Below are 25,561 nucleotides of genomic sequence, written 5' to 3' on the forward strand. Positions count from 1 at the left end.
TTGGCATCATTGTGCCAGTCTCAGCTAGTCATCGGTCATCTCCCACTGTCACAGAGAAGGAAGCAAATGGGGTCAAACAGAGTTTATGGCCATTTTAAGGCTGCGATTAATGCACAAAATCAGGCCAACATTTCCCCAGTTCCACAACTAGAGGAATTTCTAGAAAAGTTAACAGGGGGCAGTGATTTTTGAAGATTGATCAACAGAAAGGAATCTTCCGGCCAACAGGATAAAAACTGTGTGTTACACCAAATATTTTTGGAGTGGGAAATTCGAAGAAGAGAATACAAATTCCAAGTTATTGGGTTACATACTAATAAGGATCGCAAGTAATCAGTGAATAATAAACTAACAATAGTGCCTGTGGCCACGGCAAAGAAGAAACGCTGACGTGCACTTGATGTGGTGGGCTCCTTGTCAACTGGTGAGGCTGCTTGGCTCTGTCAATCCGCGTCCAGGCCAATGGCAGGAATGCAACCCCAACCATAAGGATGCACTGTTGAAGACAACGATGGCGCCACTGACTCTGATGACCAGCAAAATCGATGCTAGTGCAGCACACAGAGGAATTGGTGCTAAATTCCGTGACTTGTGGGTGGCCGAAATTTCCCATCAATGGTGGGAGATACTGGCCACTGGCAGGAGGACAGGGGAAACTGCCTGATCCAAAGAAGATGGAGCAGCAGGAGACACATGTGCAGTGCAATGCGTGACATAGTTGGAAAAGTAACTACGGTCCTGAGAGCCATCGTGACTGCAGAGAAGGCCGCATTTGTGGTGGCCTGCCGCCAGCTGCTGCAACTGCGTGCAGAACTAGCCCACAACCACGTGTCCCTGCTTCTGCCCCAGCTGTCTTGCAGAGGGAGAAAAAAAGGTGCTGCCAAGCAGACAATCACACACCCCCCCCCCCCTGGCAACTGCAGAAATGCAAGAAGGCTCTGGTGTGGCACCTGAAAAGAAGATGGAAGTAGATGAATGGGTAAATAACCTAACAGCCACTGCTGCCTTCAGAGAGAGGCTACTGCAGGCTGGAGTGAACATTGATGAGCGTGGCACAAACAGCTGCACCTCACAGTAGATGTTGCTCAATACATCCGTACTAGCAGTGAAGCAGTGCCACCAAAGCCTCACTGCCTGACCTTGTGATGGGCGGGGAGCTACAGTAGCCCCCAGATGCAAGATGATGACACTAGGGAATGGAGCAGCAGCTGACTTGGGTCTGCTGCCGTGCCAAGTCACTGATAAATTGCAGTAGAGGTGGCCCCAATTGTAGTGCATTGTGCAATTGCACAGATTTGGACTGACGTCGTTATGACAAACAGATGGCTCTGACAATGGTATTGAGGTGCGTTATACCATTACTAACATAACCTACCCTTGCATATGTTGCAGATAGCAAGAAATCTGTTCCTGCTCTTACTGCTTGATCAGATGCTTGCAGAGGTTTTTTGCCATGGCACTTGTTTCCCACCTGTCCTTAAACCTGCTGTTCAATCATTTTCATCTACAGGGTTATTACAAATGATTGAAGCGATTTCACAGCTCTACAATAACTTTATTATTTGAGATATTTTCACAATGCTTTGCACACACATACAAAAACTCAAAAAGTTTTTTTAGGCATTCACAAATGTTCGATATGTGCCCCTTTAGTGATTCGGCAGACATCAAGCCGATAATAAAGTTCCTCCCACACTCGGCGCAGCATGTCCCCGTCAATGAGTTCGAAAGCATCGTTGATGCGAGCTCGCAGTTCTGGCACATTTATTGGTAGAGGAGGTTTAAACACTGAATCTTTCACATAACCCCATGTGATTTCTTTCTGTGGGGTTAAGTCGAGAGAGCGTGGAGGCCATGACATGAATTGCTGATCATGATCTACACCACGACCGATCCATCGGTTTTCCAATCTCCTGTTTAAGAAATGCCGAACATCATGATGGAAGTGCGGTGGAGCACCATCCTGTTGAAAGATGAAGTCGGCGCTGTCGGTCTCCAGTTGTGGCATGAGCCAATTTTCCAGCATGTCCAGATACACGTGTCCTGTAACGTTTTTTTTTGCAGAAGAAAAAGGGGCTGTAAACTTTAAACCGTGAGATTGCACAAAACACGTTAACTTTTGGTGAATTGCGAATTTGCTGCACGAATGCATGAGGATTCTCTACCACCCAGATTCGCACATTGTGTCTGTTCACTTCACCATTAAGAAAAAATGTTGCTTCATCACTGAAAACAAGTTTCGCACTGAACGCATCCTCTTCCATGAGCTGTTGCAACCGCACCGAAAATTCAAAGCGTTTGACTTTGTCGTCGGATGTCAGGGCTTGTAGCAATTGTAAACGGTAAGGCTTCTGCTTTAGCCTTTTCCGTAAGATTTTCCAAACCGTCGGTTGTGGTACGTTTAGCTCCCTGCTTGCTTTATTCATCGACTTCCGCGGGCTACACATGAAACTTGCCCGCACGTGTTCAACTGTTTCTTAGCTCACTGCAGGCTGACCCGTTGATTTCCCCTTACAGAGGCATCCAGAAGCTTTAAACTGCACATACCATTGCCGAATGGAGTTAGCGGTTGGTGGATCTTTGTTGAACTTCGTCCTGAAGTGTCATTGCAGTGTTATGACTGACTGATGTGAGTGCATTTCAAGCACGACATACGCTTTCTCGGCTCCTGTCGCCATTTTGTCCGACTGCGCTCTAGAGCACTCTGGCGGCAGAAACCTGAAGTGCGGCTTCAGCCGAACAAAACTTCGAGTTTTTCTACGTATCTGTAGTGTGTCGTGACCATATGTCAATGAATGGAGCTACAGTGAATTTATGAAATCGCTTCAATTATTTGTAATAGCCCTGTACTTTCTATCCCCAGAAGGGCCCGTATAAATGGGTAATCATTCCAAGATCTATGGACGACAGCACAGTCCTGTGTCCTGTCGGTTCTCCGGTTAGCTTTATGTGGGTCCCTGGCCATGTCGGTATCCCTGGGAACGAAGCTGCAGATGCCGCGGCCAAGGCTGCGGTCCTCCAGCCTCAGACAGCTTCTTGTTGTGTCCCTTCGTCAGATTTCAGCAGGGTTATTTGTCGGCGCATTTTATCACTGTGGCATCCCGATTGGGCTGCCCTTACAGCCAACAAGCTTCGGGCCTTGAAACCTCTTCCCGTGGCTTGGACGTCCTCCTCACGCCCTTCTCGGTGGGAGGAGGTAGTTTTGGCCCGGTTAAGAATTGGACACTGCCGGTTCAGCCATCGCCATCTGCTGACGGCTGCGCCGGCGCCGTTCTGCCCATGTGGGCAATTGCTGACGGTCCGCCACATTTTAATGTCGTGTCTGGATTTTAACGCACTGCGTCTCGATCTTAACCTGTCATGTACTTTAGATGCCGTTTTAGCGGATGACCCACGAGCAGCTGCTCGTGTTCTTCGTTTTATCAATTTGACAAACCTCACTAAGGACATTTGATGATGCTGTTTTTTAATCCTATGCCTGTCAGTCTGTCTTTTATCGTGTTTTCCCTTTTAGTTGTTGTTTTAAACTTGTGCCTCGCGGTGCATTCTTAATGTCATCAGGGCGCTAATGACCATTGAAGTTGTGCGCCCTAAAACCACAAAAAAAAAAGGTCCTGTGTCCTGTGATACCTAGATTCATGTAACAAACAAACATAGAGTTGATAGAATTTTTGTGGTGTTCACCATGCTAGTGTGGGCATGGAGGGGTTCCACTTACATTAAAAGTGTGTTGTGTATGTAGAATGACAGACACAACTCTCAGTCGATTAGGAATCAATGTTCAGCATGTGGTTGCAGTGACTTGTAGTTGTAGGTTTATTCGCGACAAAGAAAAGTAATCACAGCAGATCATGCACAGCTTGTATGCTGGTTGTAGGGAAGTGAGTATTAGATTGTTTGTGTGGGCCGAAGGCAAGTCTGCAATAGTCAGTAACTCATTCTTTGATATGATTGGTACTTTTAACTGTGTGGTATTTGTGTCATTATTGGAATTGAATGAACAACAGTTCTTCCATGTGAATTTTACATGTTGACAGACTGTGCTCTGCAAATTCTTTGTTCCGCTCCATTCACTTGTTGTGATTTAACCCATATCCTTTGACCACGCATGTCTGTGTGCATGTTTGTTTTATCACATGCATATTATTTGTTCACAAAGTTGGCATTGTGTTCATGTAATGGTTAAAAACTTTGTGTGCTTTGACATTTTTTTCGATGAAGTATTTGATTGCCTTGAGTATAATTTTATGTGACATTCTGTGATCCAGGTTCCTTTCGATGTTTCAGTACATATTGAGACATTTGTTCATGCACACTTTCATATGCTATATTCTGATTGTAGCATTCATGAACAAATCCAACAAGAAACAGTACTTATAGACATTTAAGGAATCACATTCTGTTGATTTTCTGTGCACACTAAAATAAAATAAGGGAGAAAAATTGCCTTTTACTGGGTATGTGGCAATGATGATGATACAGCACACGGTGGAAGAAACAATTTAAGTAATCATGTGAAGTGCAGTAAACACGTAAGGTACATTAAATTGAAGGAAGATAACAAGAAAATAACATGTTTTTTGCCAAGTGTGGAAATGTTAACAGTAATTTAAATAGGGTCGAGTGTCTGTTTACTTCCTGTTTGATGGGACACAATGTGCCCTTAAGTGTGGCAGAGCATATGGTGCTTTATTTAAGATGATTCCTACATCAGAAATTGCAGAGAAATATAATGGTGGTTGCATGAAAACGACATCCATTGTGAATAAAATGGGAAAAAGTGTATTATCTGCAGTTGTTAAGTACCTGTAGAACTGATCACTGATCAACGGATGGAAGCAATGATACGAATGCTAAGTTGTATCCTGTTGTTACATTCTGTGATTTTCTGCGGGAAAAAGTAGTGAGCACTGTGCTACCCATACCACTGTTAGAAACTCAACAGGGTGAAACATAGATAACCTGATGTTACCACAGCTGAATTCTCATAGCACACCAATTGAGAACTGTGTGGCTTTCTGCTCGTATTATGATAGGACACAAAAATGGGGTTCCAGCAGTTCTGAAGGAAGTAAGTTCAACCAGGTATTGCCATCACAATAGCAGTTGCCACGTGATTAATTTGGCAGCTAAAAAGATGCTGGAAGATTACCACTTAAAGCAGATGAGATCCTTGTTGATATATTTTATTTCCTAGGTAAGAGTGTCAAAAGAAAAGAATGCTGTCGGAAATTTCAGAATTTGGATGACAAAGAGGCAGAGAAAATTCTGAAGCATGTATGTACTAGGTGGTTATCTTCCGGCAGATGTTCAGATATACTACTGGACCAGTGAGATCCACCTATTCCTTTTTCAAGAAGGAAGTAATATTATGTATCCAAAAGATATCCACAAGCTTGGCACCTTTCAGAATTCCTAGAGTTGAACATATTGGATCCAAAGAGTATCAGAAGAGAATTCTTGATTCTGCTACTACTCATGCCCTTAAAAGAACAGCATATTCTTCCAAATGTGACAAACCCATTCTAAAAAGTAAGACTTCTGATGCAGCACATGAGGAAAAATTGTTTATATTCCTGTCCTCAAACTTGAACAAGGCCTTCTGCACTTTCCTTCATGTGACTATTCGTGTATTTGACAAATAAAATGTTGCCCTTCAGACTACTTTCCCACAAGTTCACTTTTTATTAGAACTTCTAATGGATTTGCTAAAAAGTTGTTCAAGTTTATTAAGCCCAAAATTGTCAAAAGCTCTTAATTTCTTGAAGCTGAGTAAAACTTGATTCAGAATCAAAGACCTGATGATGAGTCAGTTATCGGCATTCAGACTTCGAACATAGTGAATGATCTCCAGGATACAGATAACTCTCTCTTTTTAATCGGTGAGAAACTACTTTTGGTCTGCCTGTGACTACATAAACAAGTTTACACTAAAGGATGAAGTTAAGGCATGCTCAAGTTGCTAGGTTAGACAAAACTGAAGATGAACAGTTTCCTTCCATTTGGTTTTGCCCTCCCCTCCCCGGAAAAGTTTCCTATCATGTTATGCACGGAAGAGAATGAAACCACAGATGAGGTGGTGAAGTAGCTTCACGGGCAGTTCACAGCTCTTCAGGCAGATGACACTTCAACTGCAAATGAAGATGCTGCAAGTGATTCTAATTGGGCACAAATAATGCTCACAATTATCACCATACTGCATAGCAAGGCAGAATATGAATATGTTTTCAGCCTTGCCAAGAAAAACAGAACAGAGTTCAGATCATCCATGTCCAATGAATCTCTGGAGACTATTTCTATTTTGAAGACACAGAGTTCTGATCCCCGTTATGAAAAAACATTTTTTTCAAGGCTTTTTGCACGAGGCTAAAAAGGCCACAACTATGACTTTAAAGTTGAGCTAACATGTGATTTGCAGTGTGTGTTACACTGAAATGCCAAAGAAACTGGTATAGGCATGCATTTGCAAATACAGGGATATGTAAACAGGCAGAATACAATGCTGCAGCTGGCAACGCTTCTATAAGACAATAAGTGTCTGGCACAGTTGTTAGATCGGTTACTGCTGCTACAGTGGCAGGTTATCAAGAGTTAAGCAAGTTTGAGCGTGATTTTATAGTCAAAGCACAAATGAAGACACACAGTATCTCTGAGGTAGTGAAGAAGTGGGGACTTTCCTGTATGACCATTTCACGAGTGTACCGTGAATATCAGGAATCCAGTAAAACATCAAATCTCAAACATCTCTGCATCCAGAAAAAGATCCTGAAAGACGGGGCCAATGATGACTGAAGAGAATCGTTCACCATGACAGAAGTATAACCCTTCCACAAATTGCTGCAGATTTCAGTGCTGGGCCATCAACAAGTGTCAGTGTGCGAACCATTCTACATCTACATCTACATGATTACTCTGCAATTCACATTTAAGTGCTTGGCAGAGGGTTCGTCAAACCACAATCATACTATCTCTCTACCATTCCACTCCCGAACAGCACGCAGGAAAAACGAACACCTAAACCTTTCTGTTCGAGCTCTGATTTCTCTTATTTTATTTTGATGATCATTCCTACCTATGTAGGTTGGGCTCAACAAAATATTTTCGCATTCGGAAGAGAAAGTTGGTGACTGAAATTTCATATATAGATCTGTCCGCAACGAAAAACGTCTTTGCTTTAATGACTTCGATCCCAATTCGCGTATCATATCTGCCACAGTCTCTCCCCTATTACGTGATAATACAAAACGAGCTGCCCTTTTTTGCACCCTCTCGATGTCCTCTGTCAATCCCACCTGGTAAGGATCCTACACCGCACAACAATATTCTAAAAGAGGACGAACGAGTGTAGTGTAAGCTGTCTCTTTAGTGGACTTGTTGCATCTTCTAAGTGTCCTGCCAATGAAACGCAACGTTTGGCTCACCTTCCCCACAATATTATCTATGTGATCTTTCCAACTGAAGTTGTTCGTAATTTTAACACCCAGGTACTTAGTTGAATTGACAGTCTTGAGAATTGTACTATTTATCGAGTAATCGAATTCCAACGAATTTCTTTTGGAACTCATGTGGATCACCTCACACTTTTTGTTATTTAGCATCAACTGCCACCTGCCACACCATACAGCAATCTCTTCTAAATCGCTTTGCAACTGATACTGGTCTTCGGATGACCTTACTAGATGGTAAATTACAGCATCATCTGCGAACAACCTAAGAGAACTGCTCAGATTGTCACCCAGGTCATTTATATAGATCAGGAACAGCAGAGGTCCCAGGACGCTTCCCTGGGGAACACCTGATATCACTTCAGTTTTACTCGATGATTTGCCGTCTATTCAATGAAACATCGATGATATGGGCTTTCGGTGCCATAGGCCATTTGTGTATCCTTGATGACTGCATGACTCAAAGCCTTATGCCCTTGCCTGGGCCCGTCAACACTGACATCGGACTGTCAATGAATGCAAACATGTTGCCTGGTTGGATGAGTCTGGTTTCAAATTGTATCAAGTGGATGGACGGGTACGGGTATGGAGACCACCTCATGAATCCATGGACTGTGCATGTGAGTAGGGGCTGTTTAAGCTGGTGGAGGCTCTGTAAAGGTGTGAGCCGTGTGCAGTTGGGGTGATACAAGACCCCTGATAAGTCTAGATATGACTCTGATAGGTGACACGTACTTAAGCATCCTGTCTGGTCACCTGCATCCATTCATGCCCAGCATTCCAACAGATTTGGGCAGTGTGATGCTCTCACACCTTCAGAATTACTAGAGTGGCTCTAGGAACATTCTTCTGAGTTCAAACACTTCCACTGGCCACCAAACTCCGCAGACATGAATGTTATTGAGCATGCCTTGGATGCCTTTCAATGTGCCGTACGGAAGAGATCTTCACCCCCTCATACTCTCACGGAGTTATGGACACACCTGCAGGATTCGTGGTGTCATTTCCCTCCGGCATAACTTCAGACATTAGTTGAGTCCATGCCACATCGTGTTGCGGCACTTCTGCGTGCTCGTGGGGCCTCTACACTATATTAGGCAGGTGTTCCAGTTTCTTTGGCTCTTGTCTGTGTTACATTCAACAAGTTTTATTGTGTAAAGTCTTTTTCAGTTATTGCATATCTGCTTAATTTATCAAGGAAGTCCTGTTTTGTATGTTCCAAACCAATATTCACCATGCCTGCTGCTGTTCAACATGGATTTCTTCTGGATTGTTATGTTCATCTACAAATCATTGGCCTATGTTGTGAGTAGATGTGATTTCATTGAAGTAGGCTGTTTAAAGCATGAATTATTGTATTTTGTTGCTCAGAAGTATTATTATTTGAGTTAAGCTGGGGTAGGTCGAAAATCGTTAGGTGTTTTGGTCGAGCATGAGTTTTACTGATAGCCCTTTTCAAAATTTGGCAGGGGTACACACCTCCCAACTTGCATCATAGTGCTATTAATAAGGGTAAATGTTGATGTTAAAATAGCTCGATGTTTGATACAATAAATACGGAACATTTTATTCATTGCTTGAGCATTGTTACGATGTGTTGTTCTAGTATTGAACCTCTCCTTCCATTCCAAACTTTCCTAGCTGCCTAATCTTGTCACCTGGTGTCCGCCGCTCGTGGTCTCGCGGTAGCGTTCTCGCTTCCCGAGCACGGGGTCCCGGGTTCGATTCCCGGCGGGGTCAGGGATTTTCACCTGCCTCGAGATGACTGGGTGTTTGTGTTGTCCTCATCATTTCATCATCATCCAGGAAAGTGGCGAAATTGGACTGAGCAAAGATTGGGTAATTGTACGGGCGCTGATAACCACGCAGTTGAGCGCCCCACAAACCAAACATCATCATCATCATCATCTTGTCACCTGGTAGCTCTGCACTGCATATGAATAAGTGATAAACCTGTGCTTTTCTTAATCATTTTGACCAAAGTTCAAAGTTCAAATGGCTAACAGATTTTTGTCAAGAATAGAAAGTTCTCCTTTGGACTTCGAATACATTTAAACATTGAGTGTTAATGAGAATATGTAGTGATTTCGTAAAGAAAGGGAATAGGCATTACATTAAATAGAATCTACAGATAATAAAAGGTGGTCTAATGTTTGAATGAATGCAGAATCAGGCTTCAGTGAAATGTACCGTACATAATAACGCGAGTCTTCAGCACTTCCCAGATGATGCCAGACCAAAAACTATTGTATATGAAAAACAGTGGAAAGTTTAGAATTCATTGATTGTCTTAAATACCCAAAAACTTCAACAGAAGTTGGTTTTTGTGTTCTGTATCAGAATCCCTTGTCTTATTTTATATGTAGTAAATACTTTCTTATGTTCCAGTGCCACCATGTAATTCACATCATAATCTCATGCAGCGGAAACAGTATTTGGGTGACTGGCTGACATTTGTTTATCAGAACACATTGTTGAAGCAGCATGATGGAAAACTGTATTCTCCAAAATCTGGAAATGACTGTTATTTAGAGGACATTTGGAATCTGGTAACTGGAAACATGATAAAGGAAGCATGTAATTTGGCAAGGGAAAATGGTGAGTGCATAACCTTTCTGCAATTTCATGTCAGGTACTTTTTGACTAGTTAACCCTTTTCACAAAGCTCAATCTGTACTATATAGTTTTTATACTTGTGTCTCAAACCACTGGTTTTAAAGTATTGAAGCGTATTTGGTTTAGGGTGTGTGTAATACATACTGTTAGTAGTTATTCATACATTGAAGATTGGAGCTTTAGTCACCAGTAAACTTGAGGGAGGAAGTAAGACAACATGGTACGGTTACATACCTTATATGCTGCTTGTTTATTTGTTGTGAGACTTCAATTTGCAAAACAGTATCCTGCTTACTTTCTAAAATAAACAGATCACTTGTGAAGGAACATCAGCAGCCGAAGGAAAACAAATTAGAAACGTATTCCCAGGTGAACATACTTGTGAGATAGACATTAAAACATGTCGAGAAACATAAAAGTCATTAGTTGAAGTTTATATATTTATATTTTCCAAATGCAGCTTGTTAGTATATTGCAATAAATATGAACAATACTGCATTAAGTATCATGGGCCACCACTGCTTCAAAACTGGAAGAAACTGCACAAGGTAGGAAATAAACTTTTTGTACCCTGCAAATGAAAGCAGGGGTATTTGGAGGTTTTCCCATCATTAAAACTGGTCATAATCTTCAAATTTGATAAGTTGTTGCCTTATTGGAATATTGTAAAGTTTCCACAGCGCCATTAGATGCAATGCCAGAGAACCTATCAGGCAAAGTGTATGTAGTTTCCTTACTCCATCCTAGTGTCAGTGTGTCTGTCTTTCTGTTAAATTATGGTAGTCGTTAATACAAATAATTAATTTTTACCTGTTTATAGGTCAGAGATGAAAATTCAGTATCTCTTACACCCAAATATTTTTAAGTTGATATTGCTCACATTAAAATTTTTAACTGTCTAGTAATAACAGAAAACTTTGATACATTCTTTATTTTTATTTTATTTTTTTACATAAAACTATGTGTCAGTAAACTTGCTCTTTTCCACATAAAGTTTGCAGATAGTTGTAGCAGAAAGGTTGTGGATTCAGTGACACTGGCCAAGGAAATAATAGGAGATAACAGTTTTGTAAAGGAAAGTTCTCAAGGATATGAAACAAAAAAAAATCTTCATATGATATGGTGCTGGTGGTTTTACTTCTTTGGTCCTTCGTGTGACCACCAACTTCGTTGTAAACATCTTATTTATTAAGGAATGACATTTAGATTTAGTGAGCAATGTGTAAGAATTTGATTGAGTTAAGAGACCTAAAAAACGTTTAAGGAAGTAACGGAAAAGTTGTACAATGGCCAAAAGATGATACAAATCTGGCTCTTCTGTTAGGCTAGTACTTTATTAGTCCATCATTTTACAATAGTTACACAATGGGTGTGGTTAACAGTTTTAAACTGCACTATGGTCTTCAAAATGTTGTGTGTTGCCATCAGGAAGAACTGATACGTTCTTCCACGTACTGAAACAGTGTATAAAGTTAAATCAGGGTATTGACAAAGATGTTATTGGAAGATAACTGCAACAAAGGTCTTTAGGAAGTTGTGATTTATTGCATGCTTCAGTTATGAACGCACGCAATAATGTCATCCAGTTACAGCACTGTAAATGGCATCACGAACTGCTTAAGTCATAGTCCATATTTGTATAAAATACAAATCAACATGATCCCACTGAAATTCCAGGGTGATGAGAGTTTAAATAAATTATGAAGAACGAGTTACCATTAGAAAACAGTGCTGTTACAGCATGTGCAATAATGATTGGTGTTCATATGCCTTGCAGTTAGAGGGGTGGTGTACGTAGGTTATTGTTATTCACTGATACAATACAATTCAACAATAATTCAATAGTACAATGTTTTTAAAAGGATTATTATAGTTTATTATTATATGAAGGGTGTTTTGCTTAGGTGTCTGCCCAATACATCATTCTTTCATATATTTTGTTCTCTCTATCTCTCTCTCTCCCTGTGTGTCTCTCTCTGACCACTCTTCCTGTGGTATTAGTGTTCCAAGGTTCTGACATAGGTGAATATGACTTCAGTTTCTGCACCCTGACCGAGCGAGGTGGCGCAGTGGTTAGCCCACTGGACTCTCATTCGGGAGGATGACGGTGCAATCCCGTCTCCGGCCATCCTGATTTAGGTTTTCTGTGATTTCCCTAAATCGCTTCAGGCAAATGCCGGGATGGTTCCTTTGAAAGGGCACGGCTGATTTCCTTCCCTCACCCGAGCTTGCGCTTCGTCTCTAATGACCTCGTTGTCGACGGGACGTTAAACACTAATCTCCTCCTCTGCACCCTGAAATGAAACAAAACCCTTGCTGTAGCCCTTTTATTGACCCTCATTTGTAGTCTGGTTTGTAGGTCTTACAGTATTTTGGTTTTCAGTTTTCATTAATTTTGTTTAAAGTCATCTACTGTAATTTGGAGTTCCCTCGTATCTCCCTTAATTTCTGTAATCCACTTGATGTTGCTCTTACTTCCCACAATTTTTGTATTGTTCTCTTACAAATTCTGTTTTCAGGTGTTCTCGTTCTCCTATTCTGATTAATTTGAAGCTATTCTCCGATGCTCATTTATTTGATACTGTTTATTTATGCCTATCCTAATTATTCTTCTTTCTATCTTTAGTATTTTGTCAGTTTATGCTGTATTAATTGTCTCACTGGTGGTTTCAGCTGTGTAAGTTATTTCTGGCTGTGTAACTGTTTTATAATGTCTTAATAATCTATCTCGACACTGGTGGGAAGGCTTGCATGCCTTAGTGATACAGATAGCCTTACCGTAGATGCAACCACAACGGAGGGGTATCTGTTGAGAGACCAGACAAACTTGTGGTTCCTGAAGAGGGGCAGCAGCCTTTCTAGTAGTTGCACGGGCAACAGTCTGGATGATTGACTGATCTGGCCTTGTAACATCAACCAGAACAGCCTTGCTGCACTGGTACTGTGAATGGCTGAAAGTAAGGGGAAACTACAGCTGTAATTTTTCCTGAGGACATGCAGATTTACTGTATGGTTAAATGATGGCATCCTCTTGGGTAAAATATTCTGGAGGTAAAAATAGTTTCCCATTTGGATCTTCAGGTGGGGACTACTCAGTAGGACATTGCTATCAACTGAAACAAAACTGGCATTCCACGGATTGAAGTGAGGAATGTCAGATCTCGTATTTGGGCCAGTAGGGAAATGCATATGTTAAAGTTAGATATAGTGGGAATTAGTGAAGCTCGGTGGCAGGAGGAACCTGACTTCTGGTCAGGTGAATACAGGATTATAATTACAAAATCAAATAAGGGTAATACAGGAATAGGTTTAATAATGAATTTAAAAAATAGGCATGTGGATAAGCTACTATGAACAGAGTAGTGAACCCATTATTGTAGTCAAGATAGACACAAAGCCCACACCTACCACAGTAGTACAAGCTTGTATGCCAACTAGCTCTGCAGATGACGAAGAGATTGATGAAATGTATGATGAGATAAAAGAAATTATTCAGATAGTGAAAGGAGACGAAAATTTAATAGTCATGGGGAACTGGAATTTGATAGTATGAAAAGGAAGAGAAGGAAAAGTAATAGGTGAATATGGACTGGGGGTAAGAAATCAGAGAGAGCCACCTGGTAGAATTTTGTGCACAGCATAACTTAATCATAGCTATCACTTGGTTTAAGAATCACGAAAGAAGTTCGTATACATGAAAGAGGCCTAGATTCAGGTAGGTTATATAATGGTAAGACAGATTTATGTACCAGGTTTTAAATTGCAAGACATTTCCAGGGGCAGGTGTGGTCAGTCCACAATTTATTGGTTATGAACTGTAGACTAAAACTGAAAAAACTGAAAAAAGGTAAGAATTCAAGGAAATGGGACGTGGATAAACTGAAAGAACCAGAGGCTGTAGAGAGTTTCGAAGAGAGAGAGCATTAGGGAATGATTGACAAGGACAGGGGAAAGAAATACAGTAGAAGAAGAATGGTTAGCTTTGAGAAATGAAATAGTGAAGGCAGCAGCGGATCAAGTGGGGGAAAAAGGCAAGGGCTAGTAGAAAGCCTTGGGTAACAGAAGAGATACTGAATTTAATAGATTAAAGGAGAAAATATAAAAATGTAGTAAATGAATCAGGTGAAAAGGAATATAAATGTCTCAAAAATGAGATAGACAGCTAGTGCAAAATGACTAAGCAGTGATGGCTGGAGGACAAATGTAAGGATGTAGAAACACGTATCAGTAGGGGGGAAGATTGATACTGCCTACAGGAAACTTGGAGACCTTTGGAGAAAAGAGATCCACCTGTATGAATACCAATAGCTCAGATGGAAAACCAGCCCTCAGCAAAGAAGGGAAAGTATGGATGTAGATTTAGATGTAGATGTAGATGTAGATAGCAGAAAGGTGGAAGGAGTATACAGGTATACAGAGAGTCTATACAAGAGCGATGTACTTGAGGGCAATATTCTGGAAATGGAAGAGGACATAAATGAAGATGAAATGCTAGATATGATACTGTGTGAAGAACTTGACAGAGCACTGAAAGACCTAAGTCGAAACAAACCCAGGAGTAGACAACATTCCATTAGAATACTGACAGCCTTGGGAGAGCCAGTCATGACAAAACTCTACCATCTCATGAGCAAGACGTATGAGACAGACGAAATACCTTTAGACTTCAAGAAGAATATAATTATTCCACCCACAAAGGAAGCAGGTGTTGACAGGTGTGAAAATTACCCAACTATCAGGCTAATAAGTCATGGTTGCAAAACACTAACACGAATTCTTAGCAGACAAATGGAAAAACTGGTAGAAGCCGACCACAGGGAAGATCAGTTTACATTCCGTAGGGAAGTTGGAACATGCAAGGAAATACTGACCCTATGGCTTATGTTAGAAGATAGATCAAGGAAAGGCAAACCTACTTTTCTAGCATTTGTAGACTTACAGAAAGCTTTGGACAGTGTTGACTGGAATACTCTTTCAAATTTTGAAGGTGACAGGGGTGAAATACAGAGAGCGTAAGGCTATTTACAATTTGTACAGAAACCGGAGGACAGTTACAAGAGTCAAGGGGCATGAAAGGGAAGCAGTGGTTGAAAAGGGAGTTAGACAGGGTTGTGGCCTATCCCCAGTGTTATTCAATCTGTATATTGAGCAAACAGTGAAGGAAATAAAAAGAAAAATTTAGAGTAGGCGTTAAAATTCCTGCAGAGGAAATAAAAACTCTGAGGTTTGCCGATGACATTGTGATTCTGTCAGGCACACCAAAGGATTTGGAAGAGGAGCAGAACAGAATGGAAAATGTCTTGAAAGGAGGATATAAGATGAACATCAACAAAAGCAAAATAAGGATAATGGAATGTTGTCGAATTAAATCGGGTGATGTGGGGGGAATTAGATTAGGAAGTCACTTAAAGTGGTAAATGATTTTTGCTATTTGGGAAGCAAAATAACTGATGCTGGTTGAAGTAGGGAGGATATAAAATGTAGACTGGCTATGTCAAGGAAAGTGTTTCTGAAGAAAAGAAATTTGTTAACATCGAGTATACATTTAAGTGCCAGGAAATCTTTTCTGAAAGTATGTGTGTGGAGTGTAGCCATGTGTGGAACTGAAACTTGGACAATGACTAGTTTACACAGCCCACCAGGCTATCTGTGCAGTGTAATGCGCTGCTTCCTGAGTGGGAAGGTGCGCTGATCCCCAGCATGAATCCGCCCAGCGGATTATTGTTGAGGTCCAGTGTACCGGCCAGCCTGTGAATGGTTTTGAAGTCGGTTTTCCATTTACCTCGGTGAATGCGGGCTGGTTCCCCTTACTTCACCTCAGTTACACGTTGTAGGCGATTGCTGCACAAGCACAGTTTCCATATACACGTACACCATAATTACTCTACAACACAAACATTTGGTGTTACACTCACCTGATATGAGACATTCCCATGGGGTGCACTGGTGGCCAAACTGCACAATAATCCTAGATTCGGTGTGGGGCAGTGGTGGGGTGGGTGGACCGCTATGACCTGTTGTGGGGTTGTGAACTACTGAGCACTAAGGTGGGACGAAACCTCTCAGTTGTTTCTAGGTCCCCAGTTTAATAAATACATACATACATACATACATACATACATACTAGTCTACACAATAAGGGAATAGAAGCTTTTGAAATGTGGTGCTACAGAAGAATGCTGAAGATTATATGGGTAGATCACGTAACTAATGAGGAGGTATTGAATAGAACTGGAGAGAAGAGAAATTTGTGACACAACTTGACTAGAAGAAGGGATCGGTTGGTAGAGCATCAAGGATCATCAATTTAGTATTGGAGGGAAGTGCAGAGGCTAAAAATCATCGAGGGAGACCAAGGCATGAGTACACAAAGCAGATTCAGAAGGATGTAGGTTGCAGTAGTTATTCGGAGATGTAGAGGCTTGCTCAGGACAGAGTAGCATAGAGAGGTGCATCAAACCAGTCTCTGGACTGAAGACCAGGTCGACGACGACGATGACAGGCATCTATGGATAGACTGTTCTTGTTGTATGTGTTTTTGGTAATTTAATTTGCTTTGTTCAGTTTTGTATTCTATTTTGCCATGATGGTTTCTCATTTAGATTGTAAGTTGAGATTTCACCTAAATATTTAAATTTATCATCAGTTCTGATTTTTTTTGTAAGTGGTGGGCCAGTAAGCATAATCCATTTTTAAATTACATTCTGAGGCTGATTTTGTGTGCTGATTCTTGTGGCACTTTAACTTCGTGTCTCATTCCTTGGACATTGTTGGCTAGGAGAGGAAGATCAGCAAATGCCAAGCAGTTGAAACTTACGGTTTAGCACTTCCATTTCTTATGTTCTTTGGGTTATCCTTGTACCATTTTCTTATTATGTTTTCCAGGGCACAGTTGAACATTAATGGTGAGTGCCTGTCAGCTTGTCTTCAGCCTGTTTTGATAAGAATGATTCAGAAATTTCTCCTCTAAACTTCTTTCGATTTGGTATTTGTTAGAGTAAGTCCTATTGATTTAGTTAGTTTTAGATGGAGTCCCAGATTCCTTCAAATTTTTAGTACAGAAGGTCTATGGAAGCAATCACATGCCTTCTTAAAAGCAACCAATGTTCTTGCCAGATGTTTGTTCTGTTTCCTATAGGGTGCCATAATCAGTTTCAAACTAATGATCTGCTTTGCACAGCTTCTCCATGGTTAGAAATCTCCCTGGTGTTCCCCTAACTCCCGTTTCAGTTTTTCCTTGATTCTTCCATACAGGAGCTTAGATAAAATCTTGTATATGCAGCCAAGTGGAGATATTCCTCTGTAAACATCTGGATTTCTCTTACCACTTTGTGTGTTCATGGGTGATGGCAGTGGTGCAGTGTTCAGGGAACTCTTCTGTTACCCACATTTTTGTTAGAGCCTTGTGCAAGGAGTCTTGACTGTGTCACTTGAATATTTCCACATTTCAACAAAAACCTGATCTTCTCCACATGCAATTTGTTTTTCCTTTGGAAATCTCTTTACTTTTTGGAAAGTTGGGGGGGGGGGGGGTGTCTGATTTGTTAGGTTCAGTTTTAACTGTGGTATTGACATTGATTTATAAGAGTTCTTTGGATTCTCCACGATTAAAAAGTTTTATTGAAGCCTTTTGCCATGATTTCGGCCCCCCCCACGCCCTTTTTCTTTTCTTTTTCTTTTTCCTTCCTTTCTTTCTTCTGTGTGCCATTATTCCATCTCCATCTCTCAGTATTGGTATCGGGGGTTCATACTATTCTATTTATTTCCCAAAGATTTTGTAGTAGTTCCTGGAATTGGTTTTGTGGTAATTATTTTCTGTAGAGTTCATTATGTGTATATGGAGTCATCTCGTAATTCTCCCAGGGTTTCATGTGATTTTCTTTCATTGTTGAGGATGATGGCATTTTCTTCTGTTCTGTTTTTTTAGAACTTAAACAGTACTTGGTGTCTATCTTCATGGAATTTGTCACATTCTGCGGTCCACCATGCAGGTTTTCTTTGTGGGTGCAAGGGAGCTAGATTGTCTGTTTCTTGAGACTTGACACCAGTTCTTCTAGATTGTCTGTTACCTTAATGGTTAGTGTTATTTGTTCGTATTTGTCATTTTAAATAGCTAATGTGGGTCATACCACCACCTTGTTTTGTTAGTTTTTTATTCTTTTTCTTTAATGTAGTGGATTTAACTTCGATTTTAATTTTAGCTAAGTTGTGGTCTGAGCCTGTGTCTGCTGCTCTCAATACTGTAATGTTGTAGATTTCTTTACGAACATTTTTCTCTGTATAGATGTGGTCTAGCTGCCACTCAACCTTCTTGCAGTCTGGATGTTTCCATGTTTTAAGTTTATTTGGCTTCTTCTTGAAGTATGTTGATTTAAATACAAGGTCGTGTTCTCTACAGAGTTAGTCGTTGACCATTCTTGTTCACAAAGTTTTGTGGACTCCATTTTCCAATTATATCTTTACGTTTCCTGTCCTTTTCCCAACTGGGCCTTGAAGGCTCCCAGTAAGATTTTTATATTCCTTTTATTTATTTTGTTCACCGTTTGCTCGAGAAAGTACAAAAATTTATATACATCTTCCTTTGTTTTTGATATAAAACTTTTTTCAGTTGTGAGAGCATGTGCATTTATAACTGTGTAGGTTTTATTCATTGTTTTAAAAGTAAGAGCTGCAGTTCTTGGTGGTATTGCTTGCAAATCAGGTATTGAATCTGTTATTTTTATATTTACAATAAATCCTGTTCCAAATTGGGGACATTGATTCAGAACCCTCTGTCCTCATTTCCCATTATAATTTCTATAGGCTTGTGATTTGAACTGGTCATCTATTGTGTTTCTCATTTCTTGGAGCCCTGCTACTAAATTTTTTTGTTTATTTAATCCATTTGCCGAATTTTGGAGTTTTCTGGTTTTAAGCAGTGAGTTTATGTTGTGAGTTGCTATATAATTTACTATCGTATATTGAATCTTCTTTTTGTATGTCAGTGTGAATTTGGGTGATTCCAAACACTCAGATTCATTAGTGTCTTCTAATTGGCTACCCACTGATTCCAATGTAGCCTTTACCTACCCCTGCCCTTTTTGGGCAGGACGGTGATATATTCTTTCCATATTTGACTTTCAAAGGTAATTAACTTTAGCTGGAGCAAGTTAAGATTTACAACTAGGATTGTTAACTGCAGAGATGTTTTTGGTCCACGAGAATGATTTTAATTCACTCAAGTCAACGGGTAAGGCAGTTAGGCATCCCCTATCTGCTGCCTCGGGTGCACCATGTAGGAGTCTCACCTCACCTCCCCTCCTGCTAAGACAGAGTAGTAGGTTCATGGTATATGTAAAGTGTAAAAGTAGCTAGTATTTTACATTAACTTTTTGTTTAAAAAGTCTCTAAAACTAGTTAGTGTTTAACAAACAAAAATTTGAAGATATGGGTGGTAATGTAGTTAGACTGGTCCATCAGGCCACAGACACATACAAAATTGTTTAAAAAAAAAATGGAAAGTAAATTCATTGCTGGAATGAGGACTGTCATTCAACCATAAATGAGTGTGGTTGTCCCGCAAAAGGTGAAATTGTGTTCAATTAATGTAAAATCCAGCATGGATGAATATTTTGTACAGTGGGACAGAAGTGAAGAAACATGAATAGTAACTGGTTTTGTTTGGATTAAAGGTGTTCCAGACACTATTTAAGTTATTTCCATCTATGTTAGAAAATTTTAAATTAATTAAACATTAGTCACCATCATTATATTACCAGTTTTTGTGTTTTGTAGGGAACGAAATATTTTAAGATGAAAAGACAGTTGCATATGAAAGTGCCTGTCTGCAAATCAGTGCGTCATCTTTACAATGAGTAGCAATCAATCCTTATCGTAATATTGTCAATATTCCAGTTGAGACTTTCTGTTGTTTAATTTCTTGTTCAATGTTTACAGGTGATCTGTTCATGATTACATTGCTGACACAGTTATCGTCAGGTCAGTTTGTTAATCACGTTATGAGGGAGCAGGTAACAGCATGGATCAATGTTGGTGCTGATGGACTTGTTAAGAGGGACAGACTGAAGTTATTTTTGCTTATCTGTGGATTACCTTTGTTCAATGCAAATGATGAGACAGTTAATGTATGTGAACGCCTAGACTGGAAGAGGACACTAGGACTGCACCTCTGGTAATGTGATTCTTGCTACAAAATATTAAGTTTATTGAATGCATAATATTAAATTAAATTGAAATTTCTCATCTTCAGAAATGAGGAGGAGCAATCTGTTTTACTTGGTAAAAAACTTTCTTTAGCCAAGATTGCATAAATACTTGAAGAGCCAGTTTCAACAGGCTTTGCTGTCATCTGATCTTCAAAAATTGTCACAAAACATGTTCATTGTGAGTTGGAACCTCATACCAAGTTGTTATATTAGTGGATAAAATGTTGGATATTATGCAAAGGTTTGTCAGAAATAAAAGGTTTACAATCAAAATGCATCTCGTATACGTGGCAACGTCTGTACGTTTAGCATTCACAGTTTAAGTTAAAAAAAAAAAAAAAAAAACAGTATGTAATGAAATGTACAATAGCATATCTGTATATGGTAGCTTGACATATTACATTCATTTATAAATCACCTTAAATAGTGTAATGTGTTAAATTTTATCCACTGATATGAAGTTCCAACTCAAAATGAACACATTTTGTAACAATTTCTGAAGACCAGGAGATGACAGCAAAGCCAGTCAAAACCGGTTGTTGAGAACAAGTTAGTATTTATGTGATCTTGGCTATAAAAAGTTTTTTTTACCATTTTATTAGTTACTTGACTTCGAATTTCCAGAATTGACATTAGTAAGAAAAATTCGTTGGTAAATGAAATTAAAATTTGAGAGACAATAAATCATAGTGAAGATTTAAATGAGCAAGTATAGTTATTGTTTGTAAAAGATTAGTTACTCAAGTATTAATTTCCTTTCTTTTTATGAGCAGCCATGTTACCAATGCACACATGCTGTCAAAAATCATCAGTTTTTGTATTATTTTAGATAATTGCTACTCTTGTCGGCACATCAGTCGTAGTTGTCATAATGCATGCAGAACTTTATTTTACTGTTGTAATCATATAAAAATTAATTCCAACATTCAGGAGTGAAAATAACAGTAAAAAAAGTGGATGGAATTGATGGTTATGATACAGTACAATAATTGATTTCATTTTATAACTCCTAAATAATTGATGATAAAATGGGACAATAAAAGGGGAAGGGCTTGATTATGAAACTTCCTGCCAGATTAAAAACCATGTGCCGCGCCAAGACTCTAACTTGGAACCTTTGGTAAGAGACGAGGTACTGGCAGAATTGAAGCTGTGAGGGCGGGTCGTGAGTTGCCCTTTGGTAGCTCAGTCGGTAGAGCATTTGCCCACGCAAGGCAAAGGTCCTGAGTTTGAGTGTCGGTCTGGCACAGTTGTAATCTGGCAGGAAGTTTCATATCGGTGCACACTCTGCTGCAGAGTGTAAATCTCATTCTGGACTTGCTTATGGACTGTCTGTAGGATCTATCCTGGCATTTGCTGTAAATGATCTGCATAAACATTAATCATGATGGTTGGATGATTCAAGCAAGCCTGATTCTGTTATATGTGTAGTATTTTTATTTCTCATTTCCTAAGAGTTACTACTATCGTCCCACAGTAAAACACACCTAAACTACTTCCATGTGATGAGTGGTCTGCCATTCCATTCATTCCACAGAATTGTATTCACAATCCAGAATACAATTCAATAGGACCTTGAGTTTGAGGAGCATAGCCTTCACACTAAATTCGAGAACTTGTAAAGTAAATGTTATGGAGAGACAGTGTGTTAGAATACGTATTAGGCGAACTGAAAAGGGCAAATAGAATAATGAACCTTACATTATCTGAAACCTGCTAAAAATTGAGGAAAGTTGATTTAAAATGGAAAATATTAGTATTATTAATTATAGCTCTCATAATTGGAAATTATTTAGACAGTCTGTATATGTTTTGCTGTTCCGGTGATATAGAAAAACTTGTACTGGAGATGATGATTGTAACAAGGCTTAAAGAAGGAAATTAACGTTTGCAAGATAAGTTATATGCTTTTCAATTTTTGCAGTGAAGGGGAGAAGTTTTCTTATACTTCATATTTTGAATAAACTTTAACTGCAGTTTTAGCGCTCAAGACAGTCTAAAAAAATTAAGTTTCTTGTTTTGGTTTATGGTGGCAGGTGTTAAGAATGCATTATACCCTGTTCAGAGACCAGATGTGTGTGCCTTTGTACCCTCTTAGGTACTCGGAGTATCTGTGTATCTGGGAGTGACAGCATTTGCAATGTCATCTTGCAGATCACCACATATTGTATGATTGTTGGTACGGAATGTCTTGAATGTGCCCCCAAAAGTAATAATCAATAGCAGTTAAATCTGGTGACCAGTCACACAGATCGCCAATCCTCTCTCTGTCAGTCCATAGACAAGGAGACATTTAAGATCTGAGACCCATCTTTCTGCCATTATATTAACAACCTAGTTGTTCGTGGAATGTCTTCCATTGCATGTTCAGTACTCACTATCATTTAATCGTTAATCAGAAAGTTACAGTCTCATAACAAGATTGTGGATGAGTCGAAAACAGGTATTTATGCTCAAGCCATTTCAGTTGACTTCCTGTTGTATCCAGCGAGGGTTTTCTTGTGACAAAAAGGAGTCTTGTGGATATTTACTTTGTTAGAGTTTGAAGTGGCTTCATTAGTCAACAGTAGCAAAGACATGAAGTCCCAATTTTGATGTAGAAACTAGGTGCAGAAGGCTGTTTACCGCCAAAAATGAAGAAACCATTGAGCGTTTATGTGAAATGATTTTCTTGGACAGACGATTAACTATTGATGAAGTGGCACATTGTCTATAAATGAGTTATGGTTCTGCCTATGAAATCAGCCATAACAGACTTGGGCTTCATGAAGTTTATGCAAGATGGGTCCCAAAACAGCTCACACAGTTGCATAAACAAATGCACTTGGACATCTGCAAAAAACATTTGGATCGCTGTGGTAATGATGGGGACAACTTCTTAGACAGGATCATTACTAGTGATGAAATATGGATCCATCATTATGAGCCGGAGACTGAACGGCAGAGTATGGGATGGAAACATCCAAATTCACCATGCAAGAAAAAGTTAAATATCCAACCGTCTGCAGGAAAACTGATGCTTACAGTTTTTTTGGGACGCACAAGGTCCAGTACTGGAACATTATGGGGAAAGGCGCACAACAGCAAACAGTGTACGTTACAGTGGGATGCTTACTGTCGGGCTAAAGCCTGCAATTGGAAGCAAATGACGAGGATTGCCGTCAAAAGGTGTTCTGTTGTACGTCAACGCCCGTCCGCATATTGCTACCCAAACTGCTGAAACGTTCCAGAAACTCAAATTTGAAGTACTAGATCATCCTACATATAGTCCCAATCTTGCCCGTTCTGACTATCACTTGTTTGGTGCCCTCAAACAGGCATTAAGGGGCAGTTGATTTGCCTTGGACAAAGGAGTGAATGAAGCGGTGCATTCCTGGCTCGCAGCTCAACGGAGAACCTTATTTTATGGGGGCATCAGGAAGCTTGCACAATGATGGACCAAGTGCGTTGAACCGCAAGGAGACTGTCGAAAAACGATGTTCTTGTAAGTTTCCTATTTGATTACAATAAAATTTTATAACTACTCTGCGGATAATAATTGACTTACCCTCATATAAGCACAAAAAGTATAGGCATAGGATGAAATGCGGGACTGCAAACAGTTAAAAAGGGATTGTAGTTAATGTGTACATGGGAACATCATGCACTGGGATGATATTCATCAAAGAAACAGAGGAAGCAATAATTTTGACCGCATCTAGCGCACATTATAAACGCTGCCTTTTTGCAGTGACGTGGTTTTTTTAATGTCTCCATAGAAAAAGAAACTTGATTGACATTCTGAAAACAGCTTCTTTCATCGCATAGTCTAGCAGCAAACCATGTGTAATGCAGCATGTCGCTGAATATGTGCGAGGATAGCAGGTAATGTACAATGGAATGAAGTTTGATACAAGCTTCTCGGGAAGTGATTTCCTCTTCTTTCTCGATAAGGTAAGTGCAGTTTTGAAACTTTTTTACTAGATTTATTACCTGACTATGAAAATATACATCACAGGGTTGCGCTAGTGGTGTGAATTTGGGGAATTACTTTGATACAACACATTGGCAATCTGTCTTGATCTTGGAACAGTTCATTGTATGTTTGTGGATTTGTTTGTCCTGCCCACGAGTCAATCAACAGAAGACATTTATTCTCTTGCACATAGGGCTTCATCACATCAGTTAAATATTTTTTGTACAAGTCTGTTGTCAGTTTACCAGATTCTGAAGGAGGAGCGCAAAAATATTTGCTGCTGAGCGGAGTCGAACCCGCGACCCTTTCAATACAAATCCGTTCGCTTACTGCTGAGCCAACACCACATTATCACAGGGACAGTTGATAAGGTACACATGGTGATAGATCTGTATCAAAATTCCTCTTATTTCCTGAATGAATGCTTTGCAATCTGAAATTCCCACTTCGGGCACTTTCATGTCGCACCATGCCCTACATGTACCATGAATTTGGACGAATTCGGCAATGATGATTAGGCATCCTCTCCTTGTTAGTAGCATTTGTTCTTCAGAGCTCAATACTTGACTGAAAACGGCATGGCACGTAGCACAGGTCAGTGAACTTGAAGGATAATACACATTCCCAACTGCATTGAGCCCAAGGAAGAATGTGCCATGTCAGGATGGTTGAACTAGACACTTTCTTCACTGCATCAGATCAACATTTACAAAAATAACCCACTATACATTAATGCACTGCTCAGCATGAGGTACCAATAGGTCTTGACACAGTGTTTAGACAAGAAGTGAAGTGCCTGGGAGGTACTTGTAGATTTAACTCATTTTTACTGCTTTTGGACTTAGAACATTGTCAACTGCAAGCACAGATATTTAGTATTAGTAATGTTTAGTTGTACTTTGTGTGTATGTGAAATTGTATTGCTGTCATTCATTGTTCTCCTTCCTGAATTTTATTAATTTGGTTTACAGGTACTTAACATCCAGTGTCCAGACAATCAAAGATGCATTCACTGCATATCAAAAGGCATTTAATCCAAAGGATTTTGGTAATCTTTATGCAAAAGCTCCATTCCCGCCTTACTGTGAAGAGGGCTATATATATGACTCGGAGGAGAAACTACCGACACTAGATCTCTGTTACCACCTTATCCATCTGTATTGTGATCGCTTCTATTCTATGGCAAAAATGTTTGATCCAGTTACACACACACTGGATGTATTGGACTACAGCCTTAGGTAATGAACAGTTCAGAACTAAATTGTAAGCCGGCCGAAGTGGCCGTGCGGTTAAAGGCGCTGCAGTCTGGAACCGCAAGACCGCTACGGTCGCAGGTTCGA

The 25,561-nt window shown here is 39.9% G+C and overlaps 1 protein-coding gene across 2 annotated transcripts in view; it reads left to right on the plus strand.

The window, feature by feature from the left end:
- The window catches only part of LOC126184682 (nuclear pore complex protein Nup98-Nup96-like), a 222,623-nt gene that overhangs the window by 133,913 nt on the left and 63,149 nt on the right, over nucleotides 1-25,561 (plus strand). For both annotated transcript variants that reach the window (XM_049927176.1, XM_049927174.1), the window contains 3 exons: nucleotides 9,834-10,043; nucleotides 19,998-20,232; nucleotides 25,193-25,459. In XM_049927176.1, coding sequence (XP_049783133.1) covers nucleotides 9,834-10,043; nucleotides 19,998-20,232; nucleotides 25,193-25,459 — 712 coding nt within the window. The remainder of the gene's footprint in view (nucleotides 1-9,833; nucleotides 10,044-19,997; nucleotides 20,233-25,192; nucleotides 25,460-25,561) is intronic.

Source organism: Schistocerca cancellata, chromosome 4 (assembly GCF_023864275.1).
Source record: "Schistocerca cancellata isolate TAMUIC-IGC-003103 chromosome 4, iqSchCanc2.1, whole genome shotgun sequence".
Classification (NCBI taxonomy): Eukaryota; Metazoa; Arthropoda; class Insecta; order Orthoptera; family Acrididae; genus Schistocerca; species Schistocerca cancellata.